Raw genomic sequence first — 26,762 nt, 5'->3', positions numbered from 1 at the left:
GGCCTGATGCACACTCCTCCTGGCTCCCCAGAATCCGGCCACAATAATTGAATTTCAGTTTTCACAAAATGACTTTACGTGCCCGCCGCCGCCATAAACGCTGAGATTTTTGTCTGTTTTCTTCCTGCCTAATCCCCAGTCTTTTATGTACCATAGCAAGTACTCAAAAATGACGGTAGACGGCCTCTGGATCTTTAAACTTGTTTCCCCATCCTGAAAATACACCTTCAGTTCTCCCTTGACGCTCCAGAATGGGTGAAGTACCACTATGGGCTGCCTTAGTGTCCTGGGCTTCCCCTGTCCTGGCCCTGACCCCTCTGCCCATGCCTCCCATTCCTGGCCCTGTGTGCACTCGCGATTGGGACTGCGGCCCCCCAACCCCCACCCAGGGCTGGTACCAACCGGGACTTGGTCCATAGCGTTACCTAGCACATGGCTGGACACAAGGAAGGCACCGAGTGAAGTTTTGTAAATGCCCAATATGACAGAAAGAGCAAGGGGGCATAAAACAAAACAAAACAAAAAACAGCAAAACAGGGCTAGGGCCCCAAAGGCCTGAACCAGTCGTGCCCCACCCCCACAAGTTTCACCAAGAGGAGGGGGGAGGTTTAAGGCTCTTCAGACCAGTTCTCATAGGTTGGACTTTGTCAACCAGTCATCCTGCTGCTTGCAGAAACAATATAGGAATGGAATGGATTTTTTTTTTTTTTGAGGGGAAAGGAAAAGGTGTTGGGTGGGTAGGTAGGGGTGGGGGTAGCGAGGGAGGAGTGGCTCACTCAGAGGTGGGAAAGGTGCCTCTGGGGAACAAGGGCAGGGGACAGTAGATATCAAAGAGGGACATGATTAGGAAGGGATCATTCTTCCCCCTCCCAAACCTGCCCCTTTTCCAGCACCCCCTGCACTCCCCTTCATGTTAGAGTGGCCCCACTGTAACCTTGTCTCCAGGTTCTAGCTCTTTGCTTCTTCCTCCATCTCTACCCCCACCCCCATCATGGACTGTCCACTCCACTCACACCCACTCTCTTGTCCGGCTCAAGGCCTCCGTCTTGGTATCCCTTGACCCAGCAGCCAAGGGCAGCTTTATAAAACAAAAATCTGACTGTGCCCCCTCCCCACCTCTCTCCTGCTCCACTCCTTGCACAGAACCTCAGAATAAAGCTCAACCTTTTTATAATGATTCTGCCTGGTATAGCTTCCATGTAACAGCCTCTTGGGGCCGACCACTTCTCCCCTCTGAGTGGAGGAGTATTATTAACTTCTTTGCTCCACAAGCTTGGTCAAATAGTTCTCTCAGCCATCTGGGCTTCCTCCTTCAGAGCTGTGGCTTCTCTGGGTTGTCACTTCACAGGCCCGGTGTCTTCCTCCCTGGACTGTGAAATCTGTGAAGCTCAGGTCACACCTGGGCCTTCACAATCCTCATGTGGTCTCTAGCACGGGGCCAGACATACATGAATGAAAACTTTCCCCAGAGGCAGACAAAGACCCCGAATCACCCACACAAATCCAGACAGAAGAGTCACAAGAGTTGGTTCTTGTAGAATAATTTGAAGCTTTTGGCTCAAGGTTTATTTACTCCTTTCCTCTGTTCTCCATTTCCCAGAATGCTGTCCTCCCAGACAGGGTCATAGCCCTAGTCATACTGGTGGGAGGGGTAGGTGTTGTGCCCGTCGTACTTATCGGTGGTGAGGCAGCTCAGCATGAAGTGGCCCAAATCGTGTTTGGAGATGACCCTGGAGGGCCCTCGTCCATCCAGGGTCACCGTGTAGGCCCCTGTCAGCGGCTGGTCTCCTGTAAGGTAAGGACACGGGATGGGTGAAGCCCATGTCTTTTCCCCTCCTCACAGCACATGATCACTCCTGGGTGCTTATGGCATCCCCAGCCCAGAAGGTATAAGAGTCAATGATATATGAAACCCTTACAAACATGGAGGATGCCAGTCTATACCCCTTACTTCATTCGTTCGACAAATCCTTACTGATGGCCTATAAGGAGTCAGGTGTTGAGCAATCAGCAAGGGCCAAACATACAAGAGCCCCTGCCCTTTGCATGCAGAGCTTCCCTGGGAAAAGTCAACAAATAAGAGAGTAAAATAGACAATATGTTACAAGGAGAGAAATAAAGCAGGGACTAGGCTAGGAACGGTTAACTCAATGCTACCCATGAGTAAACTGAATCCGCAAGAGAGAAAGTCAACCCCAGGCTTGCAAAGGGTGACTTCCCAGTGGTAAAGGCTAGATTTGCTCTGGGTCCTTACATCTGGAGGCAGAACCTGGCCATTAGGAGGGCATCTGTTGGCTCCACTATGATAGTTAAAAAACTCTGACAGTGACCAACTTAACTGAGGGACTGAACTCAGCCTACCAGTGCAGGGGCAACCTGGAACCATGTGCACGAAAAAACGCACACCCTTTTTCAAGTGGCATTCCTGCCAACAATGTTTAATCTGAGCCTGAGAGAAAACAAGCAGAGAAATCCAGAACATGGGATATTTAGAAAGATACCTGGCTTGGTTAATTTTATGAGACATATTTCAAAAAAGAGATGGAGGATTGTTCCAGATTCAAGGTGGCATAGCACACAACCCACGATCCTTGGTTGGATCCTGATTTTGTAGGGAGGGAATATTGAAGTATATATATATTTTTACATTTTTTAAGGATTTTACTTTTAAGTAATCTCTGCACCCAATGTGCGTGCAGATAAGTAATCTATGCCCCAATGTGGGGCTTGAACCCACAACCCCAAGATTAAGAGTTGCAGCTCTTCCAACTGAGCCACGCAGGCATTCCAATATTTCTTGACCGTTGGAGAAATCTGAAAAACTTTTTTTAAGATTTTATTTATTTATTTGACACAGAGAGACAGATCACAAGTAGGCAGAGGCAGGTGGGGGTGGGGGGTGGGCAGGCTCCCTGCTGAGCAGAGAGCCCGATGTGGGGCTTGATCCCAGGACTCTGAGATCATGACCTGAACTGAAGGCAGAGACTTAACCCGCTGAGCCACCCAGGCACCCTGAAAAATCTGAATATTGACTATGGCATGGACACTAAATGATATGGTAAGAGTTCAGATCCATTCCCTTGGTGCACTAATGGTACACAGGGTCATTCCCAAAGACTTTTCTTCTTGGGAAATGCCTACTGATGTCCTAGGAGTGGAGTGTGACAAGGTCTGGACCTTACTCTCAAATGGTTCAGCCAGAAAAAAATTTTTTTTTAATTTTTAAAAATTTCTTTTTCTTTTTCAGAAAAAAAAGTTTAAAATATGTATATATTTATACATATATACCCCCTTTTTTAAACATACATATATTTAAATAGATATATTTACTCCCTTCCCTTTTTTTAGAATGGTACTATGTGTTCAATACTTTTGAGGCTGATGTCTTTGGGTTTCACTTTCAAACCCGGGAGGTCAAGATATGCACAGGCACTCTGTAATACATACTCTGTTCAGAGACGACAAAACCAAGGCCAGACGCCATGGGCCCGAGGTCCACCTGGTGCCGGGGCTGGGATTTTGACCCAGCTTCACCCTGTAGCCTCACCACTGCCGCTGAGTCAAAGCTTAGGATTCTGGTCCCAGGAGGGCCCTGAACTGAACCTAAACACTGAACTTTATTTGACCCTCTAGAAGGTATGCAGGCCTCCTCCTGTCAGGGGTCCCAGGAGGCAGAAGGCAAAGTAGAACTGCTCAAAGCAGGGATGCCTGGGTGGCTAAGCAGGTTAAGTACCTGCCTTCAGCTCAGGTACTGATCTAGAGGTCCTGGGATCGAGCCCTGTGTCAGGTGCCCTGCTCAGCAGGGAGTCTGCTTCTCCCTCTCTCTGCTGCCCCCTGCTCATGTTGTGACTGTGTCACAAGGGCACACACTCTGTATGCAAGAGACATCTGTGAAATGAATGAGTAAATGAATGAATGTCTCCCTGAGTCTGACTCTGTGTGTCTCTCAAGGAAGATTCCAGACCTGAGAGAGGAAAAGAGAATGTAGGTCTAGTAGATATAGTTTTTGATCCTTTCCACAACGCCACTGGGAAGTATGGTTCCTCTGGATTAGTTCATCAGACAAGTATTTACTGAGTGTCTACTATATGCTGAGCCCTGTTCTGGGTAGTGGGAACACAGCTGTGATTGAAATTAAATAAAATCCCTGCCTTCAAAGAGTTAATTAACATCCTAGTGATAGAGGCACACACTAAATAAGTAAAGGAATGATATGGGGCGCCTGGGTGGCTCAGTAGTTAAGTGTCTGCCTTTGGCTCAGGTCATGATCCCAGGGTCCTAGGATCGAGCCCGTATCTGGCTCCCCGCTCAGCGGGGAGTCTGCTCCTCTCTCTCTGCCTGCTGCTCTGCCTACTTGTGCGCACTCTCTCTGTCAAATAAATAAATAAATAAATAAAATCTTTAAAAAAAAAAAGAAAAAAAGGAATGATATGCTCTGTGTGGTGAAAGGGAAGTCCCCTTCCCTTGAAGATGGGCTAGCTCCAGTAACTCACTTCAAATAATAATAATAATAATAATAATAATAATAATAATAAAAAATAAGCGCTGTTTTACAGCGCTTGGGGTGGTTGGTTCAACAGAGCGAGGCAAAAAGGTGTCAGAAAGGAGACAAAAGCAAGCAAGACAGAGAAGAGAAAGTGAAAGGGGAAGGCCTGCAATTTTAGAATGGCTGGGGAAGCCCTGGCAGACCTCCCCTGCAGGCAGGAGGGCGTGAGTTGGTGGCGACCCTGCCACCAGGTCCCAGCCCTACTCACCTATATGTGGTGGCATCACAGCCACGTACTTCAGGCCCGATTCCTGCAGCACCTTGTGCATCCGGATATGGTCATCGGTCACGTCCTGCAGTCGTAGGGGCACCTTGGTTGGGTCCCATAGAAGGAAGGCTGGGGTGGAGGGAACACAGGGCATGGTGAGCCAAAGGTTGAACACAGACTGCCCAGGCCACACAGCCTGCCAGCCTTAGGCCAGGACAAAACCCTACAGGGGCTCTCTACAGCCTTGCATCTGGCCCAGCCTCCTGGCTTCCTGATGGCCACCCAAGGGCTGACCACTTCTCTCCCTACCTGTTCCTGTCCAGTTACCTATCTGCCTCCTCCCTGGTCTGCCTACCCAACACTCCCTTTCACATACTCTGCCCCGCCATGGTCCCACCTCAGAGCCTTTGCACCTACTGATCCCTCCCCCCACCCCCCAGGTAGCTTCCCTTCCTGGGGAGGATGAAACCCAGGGGCAAGGCGTGGAGACCGTGGAGACACAGCCAGCCATGAGCTGTATGAACTCAGCACAGCTGGTGGGCCTCCCTGGGCTTCCTCCGCCTTCCATACAACAGGGCATAAGAACTCCTTCTGTTAACTGAGCACCTAGCATGTGCCTCTGTGAGCATAGATACTCAGAATTTGGTGAGGATTAAGTGGCATTCGTCCCTAAGGGCTCAGATGGTGCCTAGCACACGGTCAGTGCTCAGTAAATGCTGTTCGCTTTAGCTGTCCCTGTTATGAAATCTGTCCTTTGGACGATTTTAGGCAAGCATTTGTTTAATGTCCCTCTCCTCATAAATGAGGGAACTCTGTGAGAGGAGAGAGGACATACCTGGTCTGTGTAAGCCAGGCTCTGTCCTTTCCTGCAGGAGGCTCTCCCTGCCCTCCCTGCCCTCCTCCCGGGCTGGGCCAGGGGCCACCTCAGGGTTTCTCCTGTTCTGGCCCTTTTCCCTCTGCCTATATTTCTCCATCTTGGCCCTGACTTCTGGGGCCTATCACTGTGCGGCAATGGGGCTGTTCACCACTTCCTTCCCTCCTATGAGACCCAGGAGTACAGAGCCTGGGGATGTACTGGTCACCACTGTGTCCCCAGCATCACCCAGCAAGGTTCATGCACAGTTAGTGCTCAATAAATGCAGAGTAACTTGGGATGGCTCCAATGCCACCTTGCAGAAGCCTTTGGCTGCCTGTCTAGGACCTGCCCTGCCCAACCCTTCAGTCCCATCCCTATGACCCCGCCACCCACCCGAGGTGCACGCCACGACCTTGTCCACGCCATGGGCCTTCATGGCCGCCACAATGTTCCGGGCGCCCTCGGACATAACTGTGGTAGGACCTTAGAGGGAACAGAGAGTGGCTGTCACTAGCAGGCGGCGGTGGTGGCAGGGGTGGCAGGGGTGGGGCCGGGGGCGGGGGTGGTGCTGGGGGCCGAGGCCCAGGGGTGGGCCGTGGGCAGAGGGGGGGCCCAGTACTGAGGTCATTGCGGGTGCCCAGCAGCACGATGACGGCATCCTGCCCAGCCACAGTCTTGTCTACATCGGCCGCATGCAGAACATCACCCACTACCACGTGGGCCGGCTGGGGCCCCTCTGGGGGCAGCCTGGAGGTGTCCCGCACCAGCACTGTCACCTCATAACCTGTGGGCAAAGGACAGAAAGGCATGTCAGTAGGCTTGTGAGCTGGCATCCCCAGGCTCCAGGAGCTGGGTCCTAGAGGGTGCCATGAACCCCAAATCACCCCCAGGTCCCCTGTGAGGCTGCAATACCTTCATGCCAGTTTGTAAACGACCTGCCTCCAAGGGCCTCCCCCAACACTCCCAAACTGCTCCATTCTCCAGAAACTACAGGGTTAAAGCCTGGAATCCCACTGGTCTATGCCCCCTATCCTTGGTCCTGGAGGAAACTGAGGTATAGAGGAAAATATGAGCTGCCCAAAGGTTGCCCAGTGATGCAATTGGTCCTCTAGGCTTACTTCTGAAGGTCTGAGCTCAGTCTAAGTGGTCATTATGTCCCCTCCCAAAGAATTTTGAGTAACTCTATGTTTATATATTTTTTAAAGATTTTATTTATTTGACAAGAGTCAGAGAGTGCACAAGCAGGAGGAACAGCAGGCAGAAGGAGCAGCAGGCTCCCACTGAGCAAGGAGCCCAATGCGGGACTCGATCTCAGGACCTGGGATCATGACCTGAGCCAAAGGCAGACGCTTAGCCAGCCGAGTGAGCCACCCAGGTGCCCCAAAATAAAATCTTAAAGAAAAAAAAGAAGAAAGAAAGAAAATAAAATAAATAAACAAAAAGAAAGTAGAAGAGAGACCAGCACTCTCTGTTCAACAGGGGAGGCACAGCAAGAGGACAGCTGTCTGGAATCCTGGAAGAGGGTCCTCACCAGAAGCCAGATCTATCGATACCTTATCTTGAACTTCTCAGTCTCCAGAACTATGAGAAGTAAATGTCTATCGTTAAAGTCACCAGTCTATGCTATTTTGTTACAGGTGCCTGAGCTGACTGAGACAGCTCACTGGAAAGATCAGGGACAATATGATTTATCCAAACAAATATGGACCACAAAGAACTGAAACACATGAAGTACTTAAAAATGAGTTCTGGGGCGTCTGGGTGGCTCAGTGGGTTAAAGCCTCTGCCTTCGGCTCAGGTCATGATCCCAGGGTCTTGAGATCAAGCCCCACATCGGGCTCTCTGCTCAGCAGGGAGCCTGCTTCCTCCTCTCTCTCTCTCTCTGCCTGCCTCTCTGCCTACTTGTGATCTGTCAAATAATATAAATAAAATCTTAAAAAAAAAAATCTGTGGGGCGCCTGGGTGGCTCAGTGAGTTAAGCTGCTGCCTTCGGCTCAGGTCATGATCTCAGGGTCTTGGGATTGAGTCCCACATCGGGCTCTCTGCTCAGCAGGGAGCCTGCTTCCTTCTCTCACTCTCTATCTGCCTGCCTCTCTGCCTACTTGTGATCTCTGTCTGTCAAATAAATAAAATATTAAAAAAAAAAAATCTGTGAGTTCCTAATGATAGTAACCAAGAAACCTCATGGGTCATCAGGACAGTTGTGAGAGGATTCATTCATTATTTGGAAAATGAGAAAAGGAAAAACACTTCTGTCCTCATGTATTTCTTTTTCTTTTTAAAAGGATTTTTTAATTTTTATTTATTTGACAGAGAGAGATCACAAGTAGGCAGAGAGGCAGGCAGAGAAAGAGAGAGAGGAAGGGAAGCAGGCTCCCTGCTGAGCAGAGAGCCCAATGCAGGGCAATTCGGGGCTCGATCCCAGGACCCTGGGATCATGACCTGAGTCGAAGGCAGAGGCTTTAACCCACTGAGCCATCTAGGTGCCCCGAGTCCTCATGTATTTCTTAAAAACAAATGACGGGAAAGGGTTGCATGTGGGATAGCAGAGCCCCCCCTGTGCTGCTGCCACCATGCCGGACAGCTGGGACAAGGACAGGGACCCCAAGCCCCAGTGCCGATGCTCGCACCTCCCCGCAGACCTCACTGCCCAACCCTGTAACCTATTTGACGAAGGCCTTTGACCTCCTCGCAGACCTGCCCGTAACCCTAGTGAGAGTTTATAGAGAAGCGGCATGCAAGAAAACAGGTATTACTACTACCACTGAGAGGTCCACCATGTGCTAAACATCACTGGACACTGGGAAGAGGATGTCGTGTGCATATTTGAAACAGAAATGCAACAAAGGGGCCCCTGGGTGGCTCAGTTGGTTAAGCGTCTACCTTCAGCTCTGGTCATGATCCCAAAGTCCTGGCATCAAGCCCTGCATGGGGCTCTCTGCTCAGTGAGGAGCCTGCTTCTCCCTCACCCTCTACTGCCGCTCTGCCTACTGTGCTTTCTCTCTCTCTGTCAAATAAATAAATAAAGTCTTAAAAAATAATAAAAAAAGAAAAAACCCAACATGTTTAAAATAAATAAATAAATAGATAGATAGATAAATAACAAACAAATGATGGGAGATTTGAACACTCTGGGGCAAAGGTGATGATAATAAGGATAATATTTATACAACTTTTCACATATATTAATTCATTTAACGCTCAAAGTAACCCTGGGTTGGAACTGCGGCCCCACCACTAGCTACCTGTATGACAAGGGGCAAGTCACTTAGCCCCTCTTGGCCTTAGGGCCTTCATTTGTAAAGCCACACTAATAATAGTCTCTACCTTACAGGGTTAATATAGATTTAAATAATGTATCAAAAGGCTTAACGTGATCAGGTGATTTTTGGCAAGTGTGCCGGGACAATTCAAGGGGTGAAAGAATAGTCTTGTCTTTGCTTTTCTTTTTTTAAAGATTTTATTTATTTACTTGACACAGAGAGAGATCACAAGTAGGCAGAGAGGCTGGCAGAGAAAGGAGGAAGCAGTCTCCCTGCTGAGCAGAGAGCCAGATGCAGGGCTTGATCCCAGGACCCCAGGATCATGACCTGAGCCAAAGGCAGAGGCTTTAACCCACTGAACCACCCAGGGGCCCCAATCTTTTCAACAAATGATGCTGGGGCAACTGGATATCCATCTGTAAAAAGAATGAAGTCAGATCCCTACCTCACACCATATATGAAAATTAACTCAAAATGACCACAGACCTAAATGTAAGAGCTAAAACCATAAAAAAAAAAAATCTTAGGGAAACAAACAAACAAACACAGCTGTAAATCTTTGTGACTTTGGATCAGGCAATAGTTTCCTAGCTATGACATGAAAAACATAAGCCATAAAAGAAAACACAGACACACTGACATCATCAAAATTAAAAACTTGTGTGCTTCAAGGACACCATCAAGAAAGTGAAAAGATAATCCGTAGAATGGGAGGAAACTTTTGCAAGTCATACATCTGATAAGGAACTTGTATTTAAGATATATAAAGAATTTCTACACCTCAGAAATAAAAAAATAAACAACCCAATTAAAAATTGGGCAAAATGGGGCGCCTGGGTGGCTCAGTTGGTTGGGCGACTGCCTTCAGCTCAGGTCATGATGCTGGAGTCCCAGGATTGAGTCCCACATCAGGCTCCCTGCTTGGCAGGGAGTCTGCTTCTCCCTCTGACCCTCCCCTTCTCATACTCTCTCTCTCTAATAAATAAATAAAATCTTAAAAAAAAAATTGGGCAAAATGTCCAAATAGAGACTTCTCCAAGGAAGATACACAAATGGCCAATAAATATGCGGAAAGACACTCTACATCACTGGTCATCAAAGAAATGCAAATCGAAACCACAGAGACAACTCCAGACCCAATAGAATGGGTAATAAAAAAGACAGACATTAAATACTAGTGCACAATGAGAAATTGAAACCCTCATACACAACTTATGGGTGTGCTGATGATGCAGCTACTTTGGAAAAGTCTGGTAGTTCCTCTAAAGAATAAAAGTGGAATTATCTGGGGCAGCTGGGTGGCTCAGTGGGTTAAAGCCTCTGCCTTCAGCTCAGGTCATGATCTCAGGGTCCTGGGATGAGCCCAGCATTGGGCTCTCTGCTCAGCGGGCAGCCTGCTTCCCGCCGCCCTCCTCCCCCATTCCCCACCGCCTGCCTCTCTGCTTACTTGTGATCTCTCTCTCTCTCTGTCAAATAAATAAATAAAATCTTCAAAAACAAAAACAACAACAACAAAAATACATGGAGTTACCAGATGACTCAGCCTTTCCACTCCTAGGTATATGCCCAAGGGAACTGAAGACATATGGTCACATAAAAATTATTAGGTCAAAGTCCACAGAGGCATTATTCACAATAGCCCCAAGTGGAAATGTCCCTCAACCACATGGATAAATAAAATATGGTCTATCCATACAATGTACGTAACAGTATCCAATGATGGAAAGAAAGGACATACTGACACATGCTACAACATAGATACACCTTGAAAAAATGTTTTTTTGCTAAGTGAAAGAAGCCAGGCCCAAAGAGCCAAATAGTGTAGGATTACATTTAAAGATTTTATTTTTATTTATTTGTCAGAGAGAGAGAGCAAGCACAGGCAGGGAGAGCGGCAGGCAGAGGGAGAAGCAAACTCCCTGCCGAGCAAGGAGCCTGATGTGGGACTCGATCCCAGGATGGTGGGATCATGACCGACGCCGAAGGCAGCGCTTAACCAACTGAGCCACCCAGAAATCCCTGTGTAGGATTCCATTTATTCGGAACATCCAGAACAAGCAAATCCATACAAACAGAAAGTAGATGAGTAGTTGCCCACAGCTAGGGGAGAGGTTGAGAAGAAAAATGGAGGGTGGTGGTGACTTCTAGGTATTTCTTTTGGGGGTGATGAAAATGTTCTAAATTAATTGGGATGATGTCTGCACAACTCTGTGATTAGGCCAGAAAGAACGAGGTTGTATACTTCAAGTGGGTGAATTATATGGGATATGAAGGAAATCTAAACAAAACAAAGCTGTTATAAAAGTATGAAACTTGGGCTCAGTTGGTTAAGTAGCTGCCGTCTTCAGCTTAGGTCATGGTCCTGGAGTCCCGGGATTGAGTCCCGCATCGGGCTCCCTGCTGGGTAGGGAGTCTGCTTCTCCCTCTGACCCTCCCCCGTTTCATGCTCTCTCTCTCTCATTCTCTTTCCTTCTCAAATAAATAAAATCTTTAAAAAAAATATTTTATTGGGGCGCCTGGGTGGCTCAGTGGGTTAAGGCCTCTGCCTGCAGTTCGGGTCATGATCCCAAGGTCCTGGGATCAAGCCACACGTCGGGCTCTCTGCTCCACAGGGAGCCTGCTTCCTCCCCCCCCCTCTCTCTGCCTGCCTCTCTACCTACTTGTGATTTCTCTCTCTCTGTCAAATAAATAAAATCTTTAAAAAATATATTTTATTTATTTATTTGACAGACATAGATCACAATTAGGCAGAGAGGCAGGCAGAGGGGCGGGGGAAGCAGGCTCCCCACTGAGCAGAGAGCCTGTTGCGGGGCTCGATCCCAGGACCCTGGGATCATGACCTGAGCCGAAGGCAGAGGCTTTAACCCAATGAGCCATCCAGGCGCCCCTCAAATAAATAAAATGTTCAAAAAAAAAAAAAGTATGAAGCTAAGACAAATGAAAAGTTTAGGGGAGTGCCTGGCACAGGAATGAATGATCTGTAGGTGCTGGCTGTTCCCACAATTTTTAATCATCTCAGAATGTTATTTCCTGGGGGCCTGGGTGGTTCAGTCAGTTAAGAGTCTGCCTTCAGCTCAGGTCATGATCTCAGAGTCCTGGGATCGAGTCCTGTGTCAGGGTCCCTGCTCAGTGGAAGCCTGATTCTCCCTCTCTCTCTGCTGCTCGCCCTGCTTGTGCATGTTCTCTCTCTTGGTCAAAAAAATAAATAAACCCTTAAAAAAAAAAAAAAAAAAAAAGAATGTTATTTCCTGTCCTGGTCTAGGCCTCCCTGGGTTCCTGGCCCCTGTCTCACCCCCTCCCATCCGTATTCCACATGGCAGCCAGGCAGAGCTTTCCACAGTTACACTGAAGTCCCCTCCTGCTCATATCCCTCCCATGATGCCCCTCCCCACAGCGCCCTGAAATAAAGTCTATGCTCCTCACAACAGCCTTCCAGTCCCTTGGGGTCTGTCCTCTCCTCTTCAGCCTGCCCTGGACCCACTGCCCTCTTTACCCACTGCACCTCTTTCAGTTCCCCAAATCCATCATGTTGTTTCCTGCCTCCTGGTCTTTGCACGTGCTGCCCCCTCTGCCTCAAGCACCCTTCTCCTTTCCCTGGGGCCGCTGGTTACTTGGGTGTCCTCTGTCATTGTCCTCTGTCACTTACGCTGCCCTGGAGTAAATCAATGGCCCTGCAGTTCTGGGGACATCGTCATATTCGCCACCATCTCCCTGGGGTTTGATAAACACAAAAGTGCAGGCTTTACTGCCCTATGGACCTGGGTTCCAACTCTGCCACTTACTAGCTGAGGAATCACAGGAAACACCTTCCCTGATTGAACCCCAGTCTCCCCTATAGCGTGAAAACGATAAATCCCAGTGTCCCCATCCCGTGTGACCACCTTTCTTAAGGGAATGACACAAAACCTGTGCTGTACTCATACACATCAGGGAGCCAATGTAGGCATTGGTTAACTACCAATGGTTAAAATGGACCCTAGTAATTCCGGGTATTCTGGGGGAGAAAAATGTCCTCCTGGAGAGTGAAAACTTGGACACAGGCTCAGTACAAGGGTGCCCATTAGTGTTCTATTTTTGCTGATTAGTGACATTTATGGAGAACCTCTTACCGGCCAAGTGCTGTGCTAAGCTCTTTTTATGGATGAATGGTATTTTTTTTCAAAAAAAATTTTTAGCACAACCCACATTTAAATGAAAATTTCAATAGCCACATGTGATTAGTGGCCACCATACCAAACAGCAGTGTTTTAGAATTTACAGATTTTTACCCTTTAGAAAACAGAGTGTTTGGATGGTACTTCCAAACTTTTTCCTTCTTCTTCATCTTTTTCTTCTTCTTTTTTTTTAACAAATCCCTTACTTGATATTTTTCTCTTAATTTTTTATTTTGAAATAAATTTAGATACCTAGGAAAGTTGCAAGACCTCAATTCTCATGCTTGCTTTTGCTTTATCTTTCTGTGTGTGTGTATAATATATAACATACATAATTGTATATGTATATATATATATAAATACATTTATACATAAACACACATTTTTTTTTCCTAACGATCTGAGAGTACGTTACAGAGATCATTCCCCTTTTAGGCTTTTTTGATCTCAACCCTCAGTACAAAATGAATTTCAAAGCCTAACCCAGTATATACAAATCCATGCATAGGTAACTGAAAGAAGGTTCATAACACTAATATTCAACATGCGATACACTCTGACGCCTTTATGACCAACTTAAGTATATTTCAGAACTCGCTATCACCCACAGTTTGAAAAGCACCAGATTGCAACAACCCTAAAAGGTATTAACTGCCCATTTTGAAGATGGAGAAATTGAAGCAATTTTAGGCAACTAAGCCAGGTTCACATGACTATGAATTCACTTAGCCTATAGAAGGCTTACTGAAGTCCCCTCCTGCTCATATCCCTCTGAGCACCAACTATATACTGAACACGGTTCTGCACATTTCCCATATATTATCTCATTTAATCACTGCAAGCACCCGGGAGCAAGCGCTACTAGTTTTATTCCCACTTTCCAGTTATCCAGGCACACAGGTGATAAGGCATTTGACTATGTAGGTAGTAAGTGTTAGAGCTGGGATTGGCATGCGGGCAGGCTAGAACCAGCGTCATAGAATCACTGAGGTAAATAAAGTCCCAATTCAGTCAAGCTCTTCTTTTTCTGATGGGGACAGTGAGGCTCAGGGGTTCACTGTGGCTCTGAAGAGACTTAGGCCTCAGCTCTCAATTGCCTGGGGGTGCAGTCCCACTTGTGCCCAGCAGGGCGGACAAATGCTGTTCATGGAATTCAGGATTAAGGGTAAGGGAGTCACATGAGAATCCAGATCCTCATGGTGACTCAGCACCTCTAAACTTCTCCCTCTTACTTCCTCCCCCAGAAATGCTTATCCACAAAGTTCTTTCCACCCTCCCCACAAATCAAGATCCTCACTAGGTCTTTTTGGAGAAGGGGTGAGCAGTGGGCCTGCCTGACAAGGAACTCTCAGGCAGAGTGTGCAAAGGGTGGGCTGGGCTATGAGACATCATAGCAGCCTCCACCCCTTTGGGGCACCCAGATAGCTAATATCTTCAGAGTCACTGAGACCAGCAAGGGTGGGGCCCTATATCTGGAAGTCCCAGGTCCTACTGGGGGTTGGTGAAGTCTGGATGGTGGAGGCAGGGAGGCTGCGAGGTGCTTATCCCTTTTCTTGAGACAACTGTGAATTTCCAGCTCTCACCCACTTTCCCACGACCAGAGCCCAAATCTTCACCTATGTCTCTGCTATGATTTTTCCATTAGGGGCTCCCAGCAACCCCCCCCCCCCCAGAAGTCTCCACTTCCAGCCTTGGTGCCCCAGCCCAGAGCCCATCGACTTTTGTTGGCAGTTAAGAGCACAGGCTGGGTTCAAATCCCAGCACCAGCACTTTCCAGTGGTCTGATATTGGGCAAGCCACTCTCTGGGCCTCAGTTTTCTCCTCTGTCAAGTGAAGTGATACTCGTTCTGAGGGCGGTGAGGATTTAACACTGGGAAAGATCGGTAGGCGCTGGGAGGCAAGCCGCTTCCTGGCTGAGGAAGTCTTCGCTGGGTGTGCTAACAACCACCAAAACTACAATAACAACATTTCCTAAGAGCACTGTATATAAACCTATCTCTGGAGTCCCCCCTTGCCTCCCAAGGCCAATTCCTAGTCCTTGGACTCACATAAAATTGGATCTCACAGCGTCCCCCACTACTCTCCCCGTCGCCACCTGCTTTGCCCCTAGGTCACAAACCAAAGCACTGATGGCCCAACCAGCCTCAAGAGTCCCCTTCCTAATGCGCTGCACGTGCACCCCACAGACATACCCCGCCCACCCCAGCTCATGCCTGCTTGCACCGCCTGCGCCAGCGTGGTGAGCCCGGTCCTGCCCGTGGCGCCGAAGATGGCAATCTTCTTGACGGCCATTCTGCGGAGTCGTGGTGGTGCGAGGCCACAGAGTTGCACGAAGCGCGGGAACCGGGAACCTACTGGCTGCCTGGCCGCCCTCTCAGTCCTCCTCAGGCGGGAGAGAGGGGGCGGGACAGGGACAGAAGGCCACGCCTCAGCTTGCCTCTGGGCCAAACAGGCCACGCCTCTAGCCAGGAAGAACGTGGCGGGCGGGACGTAGTAGGCTGCGCGCCTCTGCTCCCGCCCCGCACCGTTCCCTCCGCCTGTCACTTAGGCTGAGAGGCGTGGCCGTATCTGGCCAACTGGGAGGAGCGTGGGTGGACCCGGTGCCCCGCCTCTGAGCTCCAGCCGGAGGCGGGACGAAACTCGGGCTCCGCCCACCGGCCTCGGCTGGCTCACGCCCCCTCTCCTAGGGCCTGAAGCTGACCTGGGGTTCGCACTGTGCCCAAAGGCTTTCTGGAAGCTGCAAGGGAAGAAAGTGAGGGAGGGAGGGTGTGCCCCTGTAACTGTGTGTATATGTGCCCGTGTGACTCTGGGACTGTGAGTAGCCCCAAGGGAGAGCAAGTTTGTGGGTGACACCCTGTGCCAACCTCTGTGTGTAGCACTATGTTACATTTTGAAACCGCATGTGACAACACACCTTCATGATGTTCTTTTGTGACCTTGTGGTGCTACTGCGGATGACACCGTGTTTGTGATGCTGTATGCATCCAAGAAGCTGGGGGATTTGGTGTGGGACATGTGTGAGATGTGTTTTATGGGAGTGTGTGACTGTTAGACAGTGACAGTGTATGACACCCCACGTGTCATGTTGGGATGTGTGACCGTGACCCTATTTGAGTGTGTGACTGTGGGTGTTAACCGTTCTTGTGATGCTATTTGTGACTTCTTGTGACTGCATGACATATGAGTGTGTGACAGTTACCGGATGTGTGACATGTGTGTGACTGGTGTGACAAGTTTGAGTGTGTAAAAATGTGTGTGACACTGTGTGATTGTGAAGCTGTGTGTGACCTGCTTGTGACTGCTTGTGACCCCATGGCAGTGTGCGACAGTCTATGACATTTGCGTGCTTGTGTGACACAGCGTGGGTGGTGACGGCACTATTCGAGTGTGTCACTATGTGTGAGGCTGTCGGGCACTGTGCCAGTGTGGGACCCCATGTGAGTGTGTGACTGCGTCTGAGTTTGAATGTTTGACTCTGTGTGACCCCGTCCGTAGGGGGTGATACTGTGTGAGTGTGTAGCTGTGGATCGTGTTTGCGACGCTGCATGTGACCCTGTGTGTGTGTGTGCCAGTGTGGGAGTGTGTGACCCCTTGAGGGTGCGTGGCTGTGGGTGATGCTACCTCTGGCCCCGCGAGTGCTGTGACTCGGTGTGTGACCGCGCGTGGGCCAGCGCTGCAGGCGGCCGAGGCGGCGGGGACCGCGGGCGGGAGGGGGTCCCGGGGGCGCGCCGAGCGCGGCGGCCGCGCGAGCGGGGGAGGCGCGGCAGTGGCGGCGGCGGCGCATGCGGATCTGGTCGAGCGGCGGGGCCCGTGGGGCCGAGCGGAGCCGGGCCGGGCCGGGCCCCGGACACCGAAAGGGAGGGCAGTCGGGCTCTGCGAGCAGCGGATACAGCGGCTCCCGCGGCTGCGGGCCCAGGTGAGCGGCGTGGGGTGATAGCCCCTCCCTGCAGCATCTCCCCACCTGCCCAGCATCCCTCCCCCGCGCGCTGTGGGCATGGCCTGAGCCCCTAGAGTCCCCCCCCCCCCCCCCCCCCCCGCCTGGAGGAGGGGACGAGTCTAGGGCAGAATGCACCCGCACCCCTCAGCCCAGCCAGTCTCCGCGCCATGCGTGGGTCTTCCACCCGGGCCTTGTCCTTCCCAGGCCCCCTCCCTGCGAGCAGTGACTAGACTGCAGGGAGAGAGAATCACGGCCTTGGAAGGGTTAAAGCATCGATTTTTTATATATATATATATATATATTTTTTTTTTTCCCCCCCACCCCCAGCCTCCAGCCTTTGCTGGGGCCGCAGGACACCTCTCTCCACCTCCCCCATTTCCCTCTCCTCCCTTCCTTCTCCATTCAATCCGGTAATGGCTAGGGCTCTTCCTGGAGCTGACAGCTCACCAAGTGTTAAGTACCTCCCCATCCCCAAGTATCCTCCACCGAGGAAACAGCTGTTTTAACAGGGAGAGAAACTGAGGCAGAGAGACCAAGTTAAAACGGAAATAAATCAGGGCTTGAACTCATGTCTGTCTGACTCCAACACAGGCACTTTGGTTTGCCAAGATATGTGACCAGAGGAATAATAATAGCAAGGACCATGTATCAAGGGCTTGCATGAACCAGATACCATGTTCCCTGCATTATTAACTCACTTCATCTACAAACATCCCTAGGAAATGGGCACTGTTACCATTACCATTTTACAGATGAACAAACTGAGGCCTAGAGAGAGGAAGTGACTGGCCAAGGTCACACAGGTGGTAAGTAGCAGCCATGCGCCGACTTACAGCTTTCCAAGGAAGAAGAGAAGAATAACAGGGGATTTTGCAGTGTCCACCAAAAGGGACAACCTCCGCTACCCTGACCAAGACCTGGACCTTGCTTTCCTACAATCTGAGTTGTCAAATGTCTGAGTTTTTGAGAAGGACAGTGATCTCCCTGCCATTCCCTCCTTTCTTAGGCTTGGAATCAGTGAGCCTGGAGGGAGGAGGAGATGTATCTGATGCCTCCCACCCCCTTAAATTTCATATTTGCAATCTGGCAGTGTTCTAGAGCCTAGCTCTGGATCTGACAATATGTCAGCTTGCTGTTGCCACAATAATGCTGCCTAAGGAACCACCCCCAAACTCAGTGTCTTAAAACACTGAGCGTTTATTTAACCATCAAGTCTGAGGTCAGTGACTTAGGCTGGGCTCAGCTGGCCAGTTTTTCTGGGCTCAGCTGGCCTTATGCTTATGTGTTGGATGTGGTGTTGGGAGCGGTGTTGGTGGCTGTAGCTGGCCTTGGCTTTAGTGACTGGGCCCGTAGACCGGGACTATGCCAACAATGTTTTCCTCATCCTCACAATCAAGCACAAGCAAAAACATGTGGTCTCCTGAGTTTTAGGCTCAGAATTCACTGGCACTTCTCCCTAATTTTGTTGATCAAAGATAGTCATGGGGCCAAACCCAGAGTCAAGGTTGTCAGGGGACACTCCTCCGATTTCCCCATTCCTACAGTAGAAGAACAGTTAGGAGTTATACTCAAAGGACAAGGTTATAGGGATGAAAAATTGGGGCTGTTTAATGCAATCATTTAATCACAGTACCTACATTTGAACTCTGGCTACCCACTAGCTTGCGACCTCCTCTCTAAAATAGGCCAAAGACTAGCCTATCTTTAGGGAATTAAATAAGATAATGCATATAAAGTCCTGGAGACAGCACAAATGCTCGATAAATGTTAATTCTTGTTCTTACTGCATTGGAGAGTTCTACCGATAACAGTGTCATCGTTCTAACAATAATACAGGGACAGTTTGCTGAGCCCCTACCCTATGCCGGGTGCTAAGCTGGGTGCTTTGCCACCGCCCTGAGAAGTGGCCTGGGCGAAAGTGACTGTCAATTTTAGTATATGTGCTGCCGAAGCGAGCACCGAAAGTGACTGTCAGTAGTAGTCTGAGGAAAGACAGGGAAACTGTTAGAAGCAGGACCTCTGAGCTCAGGCTCTGTTTCTAGCCTAATGCGCCTCTGCTCCTCCCCAGGCCTCACCTTCCCCAATGGCGCAGGTTCCAGGGGAAGTGGACAACATGGAGGGCCTCCCGGCCCCCAACAACAACAACCCTGCAGCCCGCTGGGAGAGTCCTGATCGGGGCTGGGAGCGGGAGCAACCAGCAGCCTCCACAGCGGCCGCATCGCTCTTTGAGTGCTCCCGGATCAAGGCCTTGGCAGGTACCTGGAGGAGGGCTGGGTGAGAGAGAGAAGGGAGGGGAAAAGGCTGCTGGGCTGGTGTCTGGGTACCTCCTCCGTCAAGAACCTTGGTGGCCTGGAGGATGGTAAAGAGAGTCAACGACCCTTTGCATGTGAATCTCTAGACCAGCAGCGTCCAATGAATGGAACGTTCCTCGGTGACAGGAAAATGTTCTCTATCTGTGATGTCCAATACATGAACCACTAACCACTAGTACTTGTGGCTGTAAGCACTTGAAGTGTGGCCAGTGCTTCTCGAGGGGCTGAATTTTTAATTGTATTTCGTTTTAATTAATTTAAATTTAAATAGCCACATGTGGCTGGTGGATACTGGCTGGGGCAGGGCTGCCTTAGAACCTTAGAAAAGTAGAGTTCAGAAATGTGGGATTTTATAAGCATACTTCCTTAGAATCTCAAGATGCCGAAATATTAGATTTTTGGACCTTGGAATGTCATGCTCAGGAATTCTTCCAATTTGAGGCCTTTAGAAATGAGGTTAAGCATCTGCCTTCGGCTCAGGTCATGATCCCAGGGAACTGGGATGGAGCCCTGCCGTGTTGGGCTCCCTGCTCAGTGAGGAGTCTGTTTCTCTCTGCCTGCCACTCCCCCGACCTGTGCGCTCTCTCTCTGACAAATAAATAAATAAAATATTTAAAATAAATAAATATTAAAAACAAAACAAAACTATGAGCAAAGACCCCGAGAACCTTCAGAGACATGTAACTTCATAATCATTAGCTTTAAGCCTTTAAAATACTAGACCCTTGGGACCTTTGTTATCTCGGGAACGCAGAATGTTAGAAACAGAAACTATAGATTGTAGTAATCATGAAATCTTAAAACCCTAAGGTCGGAATCAGTTCCCTGAGAATCTCAAGAATTTTAGTAACTTAACATTTGACAATCATGGGATCTTTGCTACTAAGATTCTTGGAACTTCATAATTATAAGATTTTGAACAGTGACGTCCAACCCAAGGGCATCTGGGAAACAGGTGACAGGAATGAAAGAGTAGACTGGGGATCATGGTCAGCTGGAAAGCAGTGCCCTGAACACCAGCACCAGCCATGGGGAAACGTGGGCCCCAGATTGCTAGCTGTGATGTTTATCCAGAACTTCCCAATTGAAAAAAAAAAAATCTGTATGTGCCACAAAGTCTGAACTAATATTAATTCACAGATTTCCAGCTTCCTCTGATTGAGAAACTAGAATGGTATAAAATGTATTTTCGGAAACTTAAAATCATAGTATCAGATGGGGCGTCTGTATGGCTCAGTGGGTTAATGCCTTTGCCTTCGGCTCAAGTCGTGATCCCAGGGTCCTGGGATCAAGCCCCGCATTGGGCTCTCCGCTCAGCAGGGAGTCTGCTTCCCTTCCTCCCTCTCTGCCTGCCTCTGCCTACTTGTGATCTCTGTCTGTCAAATAAAATAAATAAAAATCTAAAAAAATATATCATAGTATCAGACTCTTTGAGCCTTAAAAACTATGATCTCATCCACAAAATATTTATTCAGTGCCTGCTCTGTGCCTGACCTGTGTTGGACAATATAAGGGACATGATGGTGACTGAGCCAGCCCCTAGGGCTCCCAGGCCACTGAGAGAGTTAGATCCAGCCAGAGAGTAATGACCCTGAGTAGTCAGGGCCTGGATGGTCTGGGAAGGGAAAGCACAGATGACACCCCTGCTTCAGTCCAGGGGACTTCCCTGGAGGAAGCCAGAGGGCTTCCTGGAGGAGGAGGTACTGAAGATGAGCCCCAAAAGGATGAATAATAGTGAACCCTGGGGTGGAGAGTGGAAGAGTATTCCAGGCAGAGGAACAGCATATGTAAGACCTTCAAAACTTGGGAGTGGCTAGATTGAAGTAATGAGGAAATGACAGTGAGAAAGGAGGCAGTGGGAGTCAGAGCCTGAGGACCCTATAAGCCACCATGCAGGGTATGAGGGCACTGGGGAGCTATGGTAAGAGTTTAAGCAGAGGTGGGATGTGAATGTGGGGATCAATCAAGGACTCTTCGCATCTGAGAAGAGTATCAGTGCCAAATACCACAGACAGATAAACATCTAGTCCAGGGAAATAATTGGTTCCCTGTAAGAAAAATAAATTCTCATACATTCCCTGTGTCTACTTAAATTATTATATCTATAATTTTCCTAAATACAACAAACCCACAACTCTGTTTCTGTCTCTCATGCCTACAGTTCTCTAAAACTAAAACATGTTATACTGGACTCCAGAACCAAAGTGCAAAATCAGTTAACAGTCAGCTTGGAGCACCTGGGTGGCTCAGTTGTTAACTGTCTGCCTTCAGCTCAGTTCATGATCCCAGGGTCCTGGGATTGAGCCCTTTGTTGGACTCCCTGCTCGACAGGGAGTCTGCTTCTCTCTCTCCCCCTGTCTCTTCACCCAGCCCGTGCTCACTCTTTCTCAAATAAATCAATACAATATTTTTTTAAAAAAAGATTTTATTGATTTATTTGACAGACAGAGATCACGTAGGCAGAGAGGCAGGCGGGGGTTGGAGGAGCAGGCTCCTTGCTAAGCAGAGAGCCTGATGCAGGGCTCGATCCCAGGACCCTGAGATTATGACCTGAGCCAAAGGCAGAGGCTTTAACCCACTGAGCCACCCAGCTGCCCCCATCAATAAAATCTTTTAAAAAAAGATTCAGCTTAAAGTAACTTCAGGATGCTGTTTATGCTGTTTAAATGATGTTGCTGCTCAAAATCCTGACATTGTGACATGGATCGTGAGGGTGCATTTTCTTTTGCATCCGTTTCCTTATAGTTTTTCTCTCATGCTTTTTCTCTATTCAGACTATAAGTCCAAACCTTTGAGCAGAGTCCTGAGTAACATGCTTTCATAGGAACATGTTTGAGAAAATTGTCTGGACCCCATGCTCAAAAGAGTTCCCTTAATGATGTTCCCCAGTTTGTGGCTTGTTGTCTTTATCAGTCTATGGGAGGATCCTCTCTTCCTCTTCATCTGTTCATTTACTCTCTTTGCTTTTTAACATTTTTTTAAAAAGGAACCTCTATGCCCAACATGGGGCTTGAACTCAAAATCCCAAGATGAAAACTCTTGGGTTCTACCAACTGAGCCAGCCAGGCGCCCCTATTCCCACATCTCACACCAATGCCTTCTCCCCTATGGGCAACCATTCTAATCATTTGTTTGTTTGTTTGAAGAACAGTCTATCTGCTTATTTTTATTTTTATTTGTTTTTTTAGAGAGAGAACATGCATGCATGTGCTCTAGCGGGGTTGGAGGAGGGGCAGAGAGAGAGAGAGAACCCCAGGCTGGCTCCACATTCAATACAGAGACCACTGTGGGGGCTCGATCCTACCACCCTGAGATGAAGACCTGAGCTGAAATTAAGAGTCAGTCACTTAATCGACTGAAACATCCAGGCATGCCCCACCCCCCATTCTGATAGCTTTTTTTTTTTTTTTAAGATTTTATTTATTTATTTGAGAGAAAGAGATCACAAGTAGGCAGAGAGGCAGGCAGAGAGAGAGGAGGAAGCGGACTCCCCGCTGAGCAGAGAGCTTGATTCGAGACTCGATCCCAGGATGCTGAGATCATGACCTTAGCCGAAGGCAGACACTTAACCCACTGAGCCACCCAGGCGCCCCCATTCTGGTAGTTTTAATGCAAATGATTATCTTTGCATGCCGATGATTTTGCAAAATGTACGTTGCAATTAGTGTGCACATATACGTATATTTTAACTGTTCATTAAAGTATGACATGCACACAAAAAGATAAATTGTGAGTGTCCAGCATTTCCACAGGTGAGCACCCTCTGGTAACCAATCCCCAGATAAAGGAAACAGAATATGACTGCCCCAGGGAAGCCCACCTCGGGCTGCCTCTCTCACTACATCGCAAAAGTAAACACTATGCTAACTTCTAAGATCACACCCTGGTTAGGCTGGTGTTTGAACTTCATATGAATAGAATCCTAAAGCATGTACCCCTTTGTGTCTGGCTTTATTCACTCACCACTGTGCTGATAAGATTCGACCGTGTCTATCTGTCCTTGTTGGGTCTCCCTTTTCATTGCTGTATAGTATTCTACAGTGTGACTGTGCCATAGTTTATCCATTTACAGGTTGATGAGGATTGGGGTTACTCCTCTTTTAAGGTTATCCTAAGCTAAACTATTGCAAACCCCTAATTCCCAGTATTTCAAACTATTACAAACTGTTGCTGCTGGTGGGCGTAAGCCTTCATTTCCACCCAGGAGGGAAAGTGTTGGGTCATAGGGTAGGTGTATATCAAACTTGAATGGAAACTGCTGGTTTGTGTCATTTTGTATTCCCACCAGCTGTGTATGAGGGATTCACTTACTGTACCTCCAACCCTTCGGATGGTCAGTCTTTTTTATTTTAGCCATTCTGATGGTTTTAATTTACATTTTCCTGGTCACTAATAACAACTAGTGAAGTTGACTAGCTTTTCATATCTTTTGTTTTGTTTTTAAAGATTTTATATATTTATTTGACAGACAGAGATCACAAGTAGACAGAGAGGCAGGCAGAGAAAGAGGAGGAAGCAGGATCCATGCTGAGCAGAGAGCCTGATACAGGGCTAGAGCCCAGGACCCTGGCAGAGGCTTAACCCACTGAGCCACCCAGGCACCCCACTTTTCATATGTTTACTGACTATTTGGATAGCTTCCTGTGAAGTGCCTGGTCAAGTCATTTGCTTATTTGTATTTTAATTTTCCTGCCTTTTTCTCATTGTTTTATGGGAGTTCTTATATATCCTGGGTACAAGTCCTTTGTCAGATAGATGTGTTGTGAATATTTTCTCCCACTGTGTGGCTTGTCTTTTTATTCTTTTAAGGTTGCCTCTTGATGAGCAGTGTTTCTCTCTCTTTTTTTTTTTTTTTTAAGATTTTACTTATTTATTTGAGAGAGGGAGAGCACGAGAAGGGGGAGGGGCAGAAGGAGAGGAGAAACCAGGCTCTCCGCTGAGCAGGGAGCCCGATGATGTGGGCCTTGATCCCAGGACCCTGAGATCATGACCTGACACAGAAGGCAGAGGCTTAACTGACTGAGCCACCCAGGCTCCCCGATGAACAGTATTTCTTAATTTAAATATAGTCTAATCAAATCATTAGTAATTATTTCCTGTGTGGCTAACACTTAGTGTTTGAAGAAATCTTTGCTTACTTCAAGGTCATAGAGATTTTTTTTTTAAGGAAACCTTTTTTTTTCTTTTAAGATTTTATTTATTTGACAGAGATCACAAGTAGGCAGAGAAGTAGGCAGACAGGGGGCAGGAAGCAGGCTCCCCGCTGAGCAGAGAGCCCGACGTGGGGCTCAATCCCAGGATCCTGAGACCATGACCTGAGCCACCCAGGTGCCCCTGGTGATATTTTTTTATGTTTTCTTCTAAAGGTCTTATTTGATCCTTTCACATTTAGACTTATAAGCCAGCTGATATTTACTGTATTTATTACTGTGTACAGTGTGGAGTGTCAGTCAAGGTTCTTATTTTTGCCACATGCAAATCCAGTCGACTCCATTCCATTTATTGAAGACTTTCTTTTCCTTACTGAACTGCAGTTTGACGGTTAAAAATCCGAGAGTTCTATGTACATGAATTTGTGCATGCAAACATTGCTAACTGGTGAAGCTTTTAGCATATTCTAGATCGCAGGTTTTCTTTTTTTTTTAAGATTTTATTTATTTATTTGACAGAGAGAGATCACAAGTAGTCAGAGAGGCAGGCAGAGAGAGAGGAAGGGAAGCAGGCCCCCCGCTGAGCAGAGAGCCCAATGCGGGACTCGATCCCAGGACCCTGAGATCATGACCTGAGCCGAAGGCAGCGGCTTAACCCACTGAGCCACCCAGGCGCCCCTGTTTTTAAGTAAGCTCTAGGCCCAACATGGGGCTTGAACTCCGAACGCTGAGATCAAGAGTCCCATGCTCTGCCCTCTGAGCCAGCCAGATGCCCCTAAGATTACAGTTTTTGCATTGTTTCCCCATTCAGCACTATGCCTTAAGACTCAGCCATGTGGGGGCACCTGAGGGGCTTAGTTGGTTAAGAGTCTGACTCGATTTCAGTTTGGGTCATGATCTCAGGGTCCTGGGATTAAACCCTGGGACAGGCTCCTCATTGAGCATGGAGTATGCCTGGGATTCTCTCTTCCTTCTCCCTCTGCCACTCCCCACTTGTGCCCCCCCCTCAAGTAAAATAAAATAAAAATCTTTAAAAAAGGAAAGACTCAGCCATGTGGCGGTGTGTGCATCGATTTTACTGCTTGTAACTGCTACATGGAGGCTATAGTATGAACTCACTGTATCCAGTTTTCCCAGTGATGGACAACGAGGCTTTCTTGAACGGCCAACCTGCCCCTACCCCCTACTCCCCAAATAACATTGCATTGGACATCCTCCTCCATCCTCCTTATAAAGTAGCATGGAAAAGTTTATAGCACTTAAGCACAGGGAAAGAACTGCTCTGTCATGGGGGTATGCCCTAATTTCATTTGACTCCCAGGGCTTCCAAGATGGCTGCCCCAGTGTGTGACTCCCACCAGCAGGCACATTTCACCACTACTCGTGGCTTCCTAACTTTTCTCAGACCAGTAGCCAAACATGATTGACATGCTAAGTGTCGCTTTCCCCATAACCCATAATGAATAAAAGCATAGTTTGTTATTCCTCAGCTCTGTGAAAGTCTCAGTGTATGAAAGAGAAGAATACGCTGAAGTCTTATTTTAAGGAAATTGTTTTGCCTCTGACTAGAGACTACCACAGCAGAGAAGACATATAAATGACAACTCATGGGACGCCTGGGTGGTGCAGTTGGTTAAGCCTCTACCTTGGGCTCAGGGCATGATCTCAGGGTCCTAGGATTGAGTCCCGTGTCAGGCTTCCTGCTCAGCAAGAACCCTTCTCCTCCCTCTGCCAAATAAATAAATGCAATCTTAAAAAATAGTTATATAAAAAAATGACAACTTACTATGAACACAATGGCAGGAGTAGGACGGTTGTCATTTGGCTTGGAGTCTTGACAACCCAAAGGCATGAATGCCAGCTAGAGTCCCGGCAGGAAGCAGATGACTCCCCTCAAGGGGGTAAAATTGCGGAGAGCTTAACAAAGGGACTAATTACAGAGGTGTGGCCAAGGCTATAGGAACCTACAAGGCCAGGGGACACCCCAGGGACTGGGGCAGGGCAAGGAGTGGTGAGAGGGCAGAGGGCTCCCAACTTGGGGGTTTAGAGAGAGGAACCAGATGCTGTTGTAAGCAGGGAGGGAATAAATTCCTCAGCCCTTCCTTTATCCTCTTTTTTTTTTTTTAATTTAATTTCTTTACTTGCGTGATCGAGAGAGACCATGTAGAGAGAGAGGGAGAATGTCAAACAGACTCTCAGCTGAGAGCAGACTCCAACTCATGGCTCAGGGCTCGATCTTAGGACCCTGAGATCATGACCTGAGCCCAAATCAAGAGTCAGACACTCAACCAGCTGAGCCACCCAGGTGCGCTACCCACTTCTCCTCTAATCTCCTG

At 48.2% G+C, this 26,762-nt stretch overlaps 2 protein-coding genes across 7 annotated transcripts in view; one reads left to right on the top strand and one right to left on the bottom strand.

Moving 5' to 3' along the window:
• Positions 1–1,529: 1,529 nt before the first annotated feature.
• On the bottom strand, positions 1,530–15,442 carry BLVRB (biliverdin reductase B). Of its 2 annotated transcripts, none has more exons than XM_059383567.1 (5): positions 15,220–15,442; positions 6,230–6,394; positions 6,004–6,093; positions 4,755–4,883; positions 1,530–1,788 (listed from the first exon to the last, which is right to left on the bottom strand). In XM_059383567.1, the coding sequence occupies exons 1-5, from the start codon at positions 15,317–15,319 to the stop codon at positions 1,631–1,633; spliced, it is 642 nt and encodes a 213-aa protein (XP_059239550.1). In that variant the 5' UTR covers positions 15,320–15,442; the 3' UTR covers positions 1,530–1,630. The 2 variants fall into 2 exon arrangements, with proteins under 2 accessions (XP_059239550.1, XP_059239551.1); XM_059383568.1 differs by having other exon boundaries at positions 15,241–15,437.
• A 1,204-nt stretch (positions 15,443–16,646) lies between these two features.
• The window catches only part of SPTBN4 (spectrin beta, non-erythrocytic 4), a 71,381-nt gene continuing 61,265 nt past the window's right edge, over positions 16,647–26,762 (top strand). For 2 of the 5 annotated variants that reach the window (XM_059382627.1, XM_059382626.1), the window contains exons 1-3: positions 16,809–16,943; positions 17,684–17,770; positions 19,033–19,219. In XM_059382627.1, the coding sequence (XP_059238610.1) occupies positions 19,048–19,219 (172 nt within the window). In that variant the 5' untranslated portion in view covers positions 16,809–16,943; positions 17,684–17,770; positions 19,033–19,047. Of the gene's footprint in view, positions 16,676–16,808; positions 16,944–17,683; positions 17,771–19,032; positions 19,220–26,762 lie in introns of those variants that run through there. The other 3 variants (XM_059382622.1, XM_059382624.1, XM_059382623.1) reach the window with 3 other exon arrangements.

Source organism: Mustela nigripes, chromosome 17 (assembly GCF_022355385.1).
Source record: "Mustela nigripes isolate SB6536 chromosome 17, MUSNIG.SB6536, whole genome shotgun sequence".
Classification (NCBI taxonomy): Eukaryota; Metazoa; Chordata; class Mammalia; order Carnivora; family Mustelidae; genus Mustela; species Mustela nigripes.
Note: the sequence above shows the minus strand (reverse complement) of the source record. Positions and strands in the feature narration are given on the sequence as shown.